The 10,310-nt window shown below is 46.9% G+C and overlaps 1 protein-coding gene across 1 annotated transcript in view; it reads left to right on the forward strand.

Annotated features, from left to right (window-relative positions):
* SNTA1 (syntrophin alpha 1) overlaps window positions 1–10,310 on the forward strand; it is a 31,803-nt gene that overhangs the window by 17,163 nt on the left and 4,330 nt on the right. The window contains exons 4-7 of the mRNA XM_015564512.1: window positions 3,557–3,761; window positions 7,307–7,514; window positions 7,651–7,781; window positions 9,738–9,934. Coding sequence (XP_015419998.1) covers window positions 3,557–3,761; window positions 7,307–7,514; window positions 7,651–7,781; window positions 9,738–9,934 — 741 coding nt within the window. The remainder of the gene's footprint in view (window positions 1–3,556; window positions 3,762–7,306; window positions 7,515–7,650; window positions 7,782–9,737; window positions 9,935–10,310) is intronic.

Below are 10,310 nucleotides of genomic sequence, written 5' to 3' on the forward strand. Positions count from 1 at the left end.
TTAACATTTTTTCAATAGGAAAGTGCCTTCTGATGCCAGCCGCTGGCTGAAAGGACGGGCCTCCGCGTCTTTCTCTCCCCTGTGGCCTGTCCAGTCCTTCCCCCTGACATGCTGAGGTGGAGGCTTCACACAGACGGCAGGAAGGAGGCTCACCTGAGGGCATTTAAGAAATTTAATTTTTATTTATTTATTTATTTTAAAAATAGATTTTTATTGATTTCAGAGAGGAAGGAAGAGAGAGAGATAGAAAGGGTTCTGTTGGCAAGGAGAAAAGAGCAGGGGAATGGCTTGAATGTCATATAGACTGTGATGTGTCCCACCTTCATTGTCCCTTGAGACATAATCCAACATTCAGTTCTGGGGTAAGTCATTGCTATAATGATGATGATGAGTTCTTTTTAGTCCTAGTCCCCAAAACTTTGGGCATAGGCTTAGTTCTGTCACAAAAACCTACTCTTATTTTCAACAAAACTTCTCTTTCAACCTCAGTAAAGTTTCTAAGGCCCTCTCACTTTCACCCCTGTTTGCCTTGGGTCCTAGCTGAGCCTCAAGGGCAGTCTCCTGTGACAGAACTAGCTTCCTTCCAGGGATCTGGGCTAAGAACTGCTTCTTCACTCCATCTTGTCTGCCCGCTCACAGGAAGAACATACTGGTTGGGCCGTGACTGGATACATCAGATGACTAGCAAACCAGATGGCTGAGGGGAGAGGAACGAAGGCTGCCAAGGGGTAACAGGGAGAGGTACCTTCAGTAGGGCAGTAGAGGGGACCACCTGGCTGGGGGAAGAGAGAGTAGTGCTTGTAAGTCTTGATATACCATCTTCCTAGTAGCTCATTTTAGAGGTGAGGAGACTGCTGCTCATGAGAATTGGGAATAGTTCCGATGCCAGGGCACATGTGGCAGACACTGTTGCTTGCCTTCAATCATTTCCCCGTCATTCTTGCTAACAGAAGCCTGAATTTTTGGGTGGAAATATGCTCACTCCCAGAGGCTGAATTGTGATTGGTCTAAATCATGACTAGTCCCTCTTAAAAAAATTTTTTTTATTGATTTCTGAGAGGAAGACGAGACAGAGAGAGAGAGAGAGAGAGAGAGATATCAATGATGAGAGAGAATCATCCATCAGCTGCCTTCTGCATGCTCCATACTGGGCACTGAGCCTGAAACCTGGGCATGTACCCTGACCTGGAATCGAACTTGTGGCCTCCTGGTTCATAGGTTGATGTTCAACTACTGAGCCACATTGGCCAGGAGTAACTATTTCCTCTTGGTAATAATTGTGCTAGAAGTGGGCCTGCACCCCACTTGGATCAATGAGATATAAGGCTTCATGGAAATACTAATATTTCCCTCTCTGATAAGAAGAAGGTGTTAGGAGACAGTCTCTTTTCTGCCTGTCTCTTCCCTTTCTGCTTTGGGTGTTGTTGACTTGCTTGAGCTGTGGCCATTCTGTGGTCATGAGAATGGCAGGGCCAAGAGAATGGCACAAAGGTTTACCCTGAATCCAGTGTCATTGAGCCACTGAACCAATTCTAAAATTGCCTTCCTCTAGACTTCTTGTTATGTGAAATCAGAAATATCTTTATTGCTTAAGGCATTGTTATCATATGTTCTATTATTTGCAGCCAGACTTCAACAAATGATATAGCAAGAATGACCAAAATGTTTTATTACAAATCAACCTTAATTGATTGGTAATGACTGCCATAGAACACTGTTATTGATTAATGATACATTCTGTGAGCAAGGGATAAAGAAGTGGTAGTGTAAGTGTCATATGTTTACCATTCCAGTCCTACCTAGGGCCAGTCCAATACCTGACACATAGCAGGTGCTCAAGAAAACTGACTTGTTTCTGAATCTCTACTCCCACAAAACCCTGTCATCATGTTGTCTTTTACTTTTAGCTGCCAGTGTTCGTGAGATCTTCTTTTTCTAGAAAGGCATGAGATCCAGGTCCTGATCACGACTCTTTTGGATGCAAATGTCATAACTTCTGTTGACATGGCAGCCTGACTTTCTAACGAACAAGTATTAGAAACTGGAACATTAGCAGGTGTTTCCCTCTGTTTCTTGACATGCATCTCCACTAATTTTATGTCTCTGCAGACCAGCTTTCCTCTTCTTTGTCCCCACAGCAGAAGGTGGTTGACTCCCATAGCAAATCTGTTCAAGACACCAGTCTCAACTGGGTAGCTAGAGTGGGTTAGATGGTCACCCCTGGTCCAACCGCATAGCCAGGAAAGCAGGATCACATGTCAGAACATGACTTTATGGGTCAGTTGGGCAGAGGAGTAGGTCTGGGCTGCTCTTCTAGCAATATGAAGATGTACTGTCTAATATGGTCATCATTTGCTGCATGTGACTTTTGAATTTAATTTTAAATTAATTACAATTAAATAAAATGCTCACTTCCCTGTGTCTGTGTGGAGCTCCCATTAGGCTGAGAGCACTGTGAAGGCGGGGACCTTATCTGACTTATAAAATAAAAACTGCAGTTCCTCATTTGTACTAGCCACATTTCAAATGTTCAGTAATCACATGTGGCTTAGTGCTACTGTATTGGACAATGTATATATATATATATATATATAGAGAGAGAGAGAATATTTACATAATCACAGAGAGCTCTGTTGGACAATGTTACTCTCTAAGGTGTCCACTATACTCAGTGATGATTGTTCAGAGCTAAGAGGGCCCTTAGGCACCTATATTGGTTACAGTACAAGTTATGCTGCTATAATAAGAGACCCATAGCATACTATGGCTTAAATATAATAGAAGCTCCTTGCTTTCTTAGTAACATCCAAGTCTGACATGACATCTTTAAAGTGTCAGCCTTCCTTAGAGTGTGGCTCATGTACTCATAGTTAAGATAATGCTCCACCAGCCTTTGTTCTAGCCAATTTAACCCTGTTGGAGAAGAAGTGGGGGAAAGGATCTTTCCCTTTCTTTAATAGACAGAACTTGATTGTTACACACACCCCTTCTGCTCTGACCCTATCAGCCAGACTTGATTACATGAGCACCTATATAGCTGCAAGGGAGACTGGGAAATGAAGTTTTAAGCTGGGAGGCTATCATTATACTGGAGGACAGTTAGCAGCCTCTACCACATGACTATCTCATTCAACCCCTCTTTTCTGAAGATGAAAAGGCTGAAGAGAGAGAGGCAGACAATGGGATAGTGGCAGAGCAGTCACATCTCCTAACTTCCCTCTTGTTGTAGCTGTTGTCTGTTCCCTTTAAGCAGTCATCACAAAGGTCCAAACACTTCTACTTACTTGGTTAGAACTTAGTCACATGGTGACACCTAGCTGCAGAAGGGGCTGGGAAATGTAGCCTATCTTCCAGGTGGCCATGTGTCTATAAACTGGGGGAAAATGAGAGAATAGATATTGGAATGCATCTAGTATTTTCTACCAGAAAATCAGAGACTTGAGCCTAGGGGAGGATAGTGACATTAGTCATAAATTGAAGTCTTAATGAAAATTGTGATGTGTGCTGCATGGGAGCCCATGTCACAGTGGTAACTGCTGACCTGTCCCCTGACCAGTCAAGTACATGAAGGAAGTCTCACCATATTTCAAGAACTCTGCCAGCGGGACCTCGGTTGGCTGGGACTCGCCTCCTGCCTCACCCCTTCAGCGGCAGCCTTCCTCCCCTGGTCCCCCACCCCGAGACTTCAACGGTGCCAAACACATGTCCTTGAAGATGGCATATATCTCGAGAAGGTGTACCCCCAGTGACCCAGAGCCCAGGTAAGCCTGGAGTGGGGGGCACCGCAGACAGTCATGCCCTGGTGTTGTTAGGTGGTGGGGCGAAAGGAAAGATACAATGCCTGAACATGGTAGGTGCTTAAGAAATGTTTGTTGATTGGATGCAAGAGTGAAGTTATGGGGATGAGGGTGTGCTAGCTTTTCTCTTCTTCCTCTGGGCAGTTCACATCTGAGGAGGAACTTTCAATATGGAGAGCCCTGAATGGGATTCCAGTCCTGGTTCTCCTTGAACTAGTCCCTTTTCCTCACTGACCTTTAGATTGCCCATTGTGAAATAAGGTTGTCAGACTCAGTGATCCCCTCAAGTCTCTACCGACTCTGTTGCGATTCTGAGATGTCTGGTAATACTTGTTTCAGGGCCATGGAAGGTTATCGTCCTTCACATCTGAGCAGCCCTTAACAGTTCATTGATGATAAGATTGGTACTAGCCAACATTATTGTGTTTACCACAAAGAAAATTATTTAGTTCTCACAGCGATCCTATGAACAAAGTCCTATTGTTTCACCCCATTTTATAGATGAGGACAGAGAGAGGAAGTAAACTGCCCAAGGTTAATCACACAACCAGGAAGAGATGGAACTTGCCTCTTTCCAGGTAGCTCTCTCTGCTTTAGAAGCTATGGGTGCCTGAGTGATGGTGGTGGTTGAATGGAGTGTATATTGACCAAGTGGGGTATGCGGTATTGAGGGTGGTGGTGTATACATTGGGAGTGACAAAAAAGGTTGTGCTGTGGGTCCGAGTTATAGCTAAGGTTCAATGTCAGTCAAATGCCCAATATTAGCATCCAGATCTTCTGGCCCTACTTGATGACCCAGCCCTACCCTGCCCCCATGAGGCAAGAAGTGGTAATGCACAGGTCACTTACAGGTGTTCCCCCAAAGGGACTTTAGTGTTAGGTGAAGGTGAGGTTTATTAGTCCTTTCTGAGACTCATAGAACCTTAGGTTAATCGTGGTTTCCAGCCCATCTTGGACATTACCTGAAGCATGTGTGTGCATGTATTTCTATGTGTGTGCATGTATTTCTATGTGTGTACATGTGTAGATGACATGTAAATACAAGTGTTTGTGTGTATATGTGAGCATTTGCAAGGATATTGGTGTAGATTAATGTATGTGTTGTGTGTTTATGTTAATACTCATATGTGTATATGCATGTATGCATATGTGCTTGACCATGTGCATGCATATGTAACTACATGTGTAACTTGAATATTACTGGGGTTCCATATCAGCACTATATCCCAGTCCAAGGAACACAGTCTTTTAACTAAAATATAATGAATAATATTTTACTTTTACTTAGAGTTACATTGGGCTGCAAGTATCAGAAACCCTAACAAGCAATGGCTTAAATAAATGAGAGATTTATTTTTCCACATATCTAAAAAGTCTAGGGTTAGCTGTTTATTTAGGTTCTATCACTGCTCAAGAATGCCCTCAAGGGATCAGGTTTTCAGCTTTTTTCCTGCCATCTTTTAAAAAAATATATGTTTTTATTGATTTTTAGAGAAAGAGGAAGGAAGAGGGATAGAGAGATAGAAACATTGATGAGAGAGAAACATCATCTATTGGCTGCCTCCTGCATGTCCCCAACCAAGGACTGAGCCTGCAACCCAGGCATGTGCCCTGTCCAGGAATCAAACTGTGACCTCTTGCTTCCTCACCTCAATGCTCAACCACTGAGGCACAATGGCTGGGTTCTCCTGTCATCTTTTTTATAATTATTATTAAATATATTTCTTTATTGATTTCAGAGAGGAAGGGAGAGGGAGAGATAAAAACATGAATGATGAGAGAGAATCATTGATTGGCTGCCTCCTGCACTCCCCCTAGTGGGGATAGAGACAGCAACCCGGGCATGTGCTCTTGGTCAGAATCGAACCTGGGACAGCAACCCGGGCATGTACTCTTGGTCAGAATCAAACCTGGGACCCCTCCAGTCCATTGGCCGACGCTCTATCCACTGAGTCAAACCGGCTAGGGCTCTCCTGTCATCTTATAAGTACCGCGCGCTAACCGATTGCGCCACTAGAGCTCCTCCTGTCATCTTTATTGTGGCTTTTCTTCTTCTTTGAGGCAAGATGGTGGCTGCACCTCCAAGCAGATGTCCATATTCTTGACAGGATGAAGGCAAAAGGGAAAGGAATTTTTCTCCTGGTATTTTGTTCTGTTGCTGCATAAACAAAGCATCTTAGATTTTAGTGTCTTAGGAGATAATGGTTTATGATTTCTCACTACTCTGGCTAGCTCAACTGGCAAGCTCTTCTGCTCTATGCAGTATCTGCTGGGGCTGGAAGCCCAAGATGTCTGTTTTACTCACATGTCTGCTGCTTCGGCTGGATGGTTGGAACAGCGAGGGGCTGGCTGAGCGTTCCTCTTTCTGTATGGCCTTTCCAGGTGGCTATCTTGTTCTCCCTCTCAGGGTAGTTGGATTTCATGGTGGCTTGGGAGTATGCCAAAATGTCACTTTTGCCACATTTTATTTGTTAAATCAGTTATAAGGTCAAGGAGAGAAGAAATAAACTTCCCCTCTTGAGGAGAGAAGTTTGGACTGTGTGTACAGGGAGGGATAGATTAGTTGGAGGCCATCTTTGGAGACTAACTGCCACATCCAGGAAAGTGTTACCCTTCATTCAGGAAGGGATTTCTATCTATATCTTATTGGTCACAACTGGATCACATGGCCAGCCCTAGCTGCAAGGGAGTCTGACAATTGAAGTATTTTGCTTTCTAGCTCTGCAGGAGAGGAAGGCAAAGGTAAAGGGAGTTGGAGGGGGTGTTGTGAGAGCCATAATTTTGTTTATGTCCCACCTCATCTGTTACAGAAAGGCCAAAGGGGAGTGAATCTTTAATGTCCTACAAAACCTTTAAAAACCCTCTCCCTGTTACTGTTCCTCTGGGTACCTCCCTGAAAACCTTCCCCAACACTTGCCTGCATGGCTTTTCATCTCCCTCCCTTTTCCCTACTCCATTACTCTAGCTCTTTTTATGTAGACCAACTTGGCCTAATCAGTGCATCGTTTTGGTTCTGTGCCATAAAAGAGAACCTGGGAGCTGACCCAGCAAGACAGTCCTCCTTAGAAACCAGGGAAAAAAGAGCAAGATAATGAATCCTCACACAGCGATAATTTTGGCCCCTATCGTATGTGTTTTGAGGGTGTGTATTTGTGTGTGTATGCCTATGTGTGTGTTTGCCTGTGTGTGTGTATCTAATGATCTCTTGTCACTAGACCCAAAAAGGCCTCAATAACAGGAACACAGTCTGTTACAAGGTTACAAGGCTGGATCCCCAGCAGGAAGGGCTACAGCCCAGAACTCTGAAGTCTGTTGCCCAGAGAGGGGCAGTGAGCTGCCCAAGGTTACAAAACTGGATCCCCAGCAGCAAGTGTTGCTCTAATTCTTTCATGGACACCCCTGTGGTTTCTTCTGGTTTTGTGGTAGATGGGGTTTCTTGGGCCAGATCTCAGGGTTAGTCAGCTGCAGGAGTGGACAGACTCTCCCCTCCACCTCATTTGTGCCTGCAGGTATCTGGAGATCTGTTCGGCAGATGGTCAAGACACCCTTTTCCTGAGGGCCATGGAGGAGGCTAGTGCAAGGTCGTGGGCAGCTGCCATCCAAGCCCAAATCAATGCTCTAATGCCCTGGGTCAAGGACGAGCTGCAGGCACTGCTGGCAGCTACCAGCACAGCTGGGAGCCAGGACATCAAGCAGATCGGCTGGCTGACTGAGCAGGTGCCTGCTGGGCCTGGGACCTATTCTTCCCTCTGTTCCCCTCCCCTGGAGCTGACCCCATTCCCATTGTCTCCCCACCTTGGCCCTCTGACCTCTCCCCTCCCTGCCCCTCTTCACTCTGCCTTGTCTTCTGCAGCTGCCCAATGGGGGCACAGCACCCACCTTGGCCCTGCTGACTGAAAAGGAGCTGCTTCTCTACAGCTGTCTCCCCCAGACCCGTGAGGCCCTGAGCCGGCCAGCCTGGACTGCCCCACTCATCACCACCAGGTACCCACAGGCAGGCAGGAGAGCATCACCCAGAGCTCGGGGGGATGATGCTTTAGACGGGCCTCAGAAGTTGGGGACTTTAGCCCTATTTTGCCCTGAGGTATTCCCCCGGTGGTCTGAAGCTAGTCTCTACCCTATCTGGGTCTTGATTTCCTCATCTGTAGAATGGGGGCTTAAAATAGAAGGATGTGAAGTCCCACAAGTCACTCAATCATTGACACCTACTCTGTCCAACCTTGTGCTGCATGGTTTGGGGGACAGGGAGCTGACCCCAATAGTCTATGCCCGTGGTTGGCAAACTGTGGCTCGCGAGCCACACGTGGCTCTTTGGCCCCTTGAGTGTGGCTCTTCCTAAGCCTTAGGAGTATCCTAATTAAGTTAATAACAATGTACCTACCTATATAGTTTAAGTTTAAAAAATTTGGCTCTCAAAAAAAATTTCAATCGTTGTACTGTTGCTATTTGGCTCTGTTGACCAATGAGTTTGCCGACCACTGGTCTGTGCCCTCAGGGAGCACCAGGTCTGGTGGGGAACAGCTTTTACAATGCAGAATTGCAGAATTACCTGGCCTGGCAGGGGAAGGCTTCAGGCAGGAGGTGACATTTGAGCTGGACTTCGACAGATGAGAAGACATTTGCTGTTGAAAAAAGGGGGAGAGCATCTCAGAGAGAACAACATAGTCAGATGTCCAGAAGCATAAGGGCTATCGTGTGCTCGCGGAGTTATGAGTGAGCTATATATAACCAGTGTGTAGAATCTATGCAGGAAATGGAGAGAAATGAGACAGAGAGTTGGCAGGGCCTGATTTGGCAGGGCCTGATTTTGCAGAGCCTCTGTTGCCAGTTAAGAAATGTTAGCTTTGTCAGAGGAGTTGTGGCAGAGTTGAAGAGTTTTAGCCTGGGTTGAGGTGACCCGGGTTGTGTTTTAAAAGAACCCCTGTGGCTGTCAGGTGGAAAACGCACCTGAGAGGCAGGATGGAAGCTGGAAGGCTGCTGCAGTCCTGCAGGAGAGAGAGTGGGTAGAGGCAGCAGATGGAGAAGAAAGGCCACATTTGCATTGAAAAACACATGGGTGGTAAAATTAACCCTGGTTAGTGCTTGCCAGATGGGGAGGGCGAGGGAGGTGTCCAGATGAACGGGAGGCTTGGAGCTTGTGTCTGAGCAGACAGAGGGATTAGGGGTGGGAAGATAAAGGGAGGGGATCGGAGCAAGAGGCTAAGTTGAGTCCAGCGTGTGTGGGGGATGGGTAGGAAGCTTGGGTAGGGAGCTTGGGGACTTGTGGGTCTGTAGCTCAGGGCTGGAAAGTGGGGGACTAGGTATCAGAAGCTCCAAGGGGAATCTGAAGCTCCAAGAGAGAGGGTATAGGGTGAAGAGCAAAGAGGGCTACAGCCCAGAACTCTGAAGTCTGTTGCCCAGAGAGGGGCAGTGAGCTGCTCGAGATTACACAGCAAGTGGGAGCCAAGTAGGTTTTGGGCCCTTGTCACCTGGGCTAGGCTGTGACCCATGACAGGCATTGTTTTAGTTGCTGGGAAAATAGTGGTGAACAAATTAGTTAAAAATTTGTACCGTAGGTGATATTCTAGTGAAAAGGACAATAAAAAACCAACGAAACAGAGATGACATTTGAGTAAAGGTATGAAGGAAGTGAGGGATGAACAATGTAGATCATCAGGGAAGAACGGACTGGGCAGTGGGAACAGCATGTGTCAAGGTGCTTATCTTGGAGTGTGCGCGGTGTGTTTGAAGACACTGGTGTAGCTGGAGCCGAGAGCAAGGAGGAGGGTGGCAGAAGATGATCTGTAAGTCAGTCAGTGCTGGTCTGGAAGTCCTGTCCCCACATTAGGTGGTAAAGGAGTCCCAGGGTCCGTTCCCAGGACTTCCCTCTTGGCCAAGAGCTATTTCCCTGCTGCCCGAGGCCTCATGCTTAGCCCTCTGCCCTCCCCCTCTGTGCCCCAGGCTGGTGCACTCGGGCCCTTCCAAGGGCTCGGTGCCCTACGACGCAGAGCTCTCCTTTGCCCTGCGCACGGGCACACGCCACGGTGTGGACACTCACCTGTTCAGCGTGGAGTCACCACAGGAGCTGGCTGCCTGGACCCGCCAGCTGGTGGATGGCTGTCATCGGGCCGCTGAGGGTGTGCAGGAGGTGTCTACAGGTGGGTAGGTTGGTCTGAGAGGGCCACTTTGGTAGTGAGTCTCTTATCCTCAGAGATACTCAAGTTCGATTCTTTTTTGTTTGTTTGTTAATCCTCATCCGAGGATATTTCTTCCATTGATTTTTTTTTTAGAGAGTGGAAAGTGGAAGGTACCGGGGTGGAGGGTGAGTGGGAGAGAGAGAGAGAGAGAGAGAGAGAGAGAGAGAGCGGATATAGAGAGAGAGAGATCGGTGTGAGAGAGACACATTGATTGGTTGCCTCCCGCACATGCCCTGACAGGGGCTGGGTGTGGAACCTTCGGTGCTTGGTGCCGATGCTCTAACCACTGAGCAAGCACACTGGCCAGGGCGCAAGCTTCTTTCTTTAGGGTATTTTT

The sequence above is a fragment of the Myotis davidii genome, unplaced genomic scaffold, assembly GCF_000327345.1.
Source record: "Myotis davidii unplaced genomic scaffold, ASM32734v1 scaffold38, whole genome shotgun sequence".
Classification (NCBI taxonomy): domain Eukaryota; kingdom Metazoa; phylum Chordata; class Mammalia; order Chiroptera; family Vespertilionidae; genus Myotis; species Myotis davidii.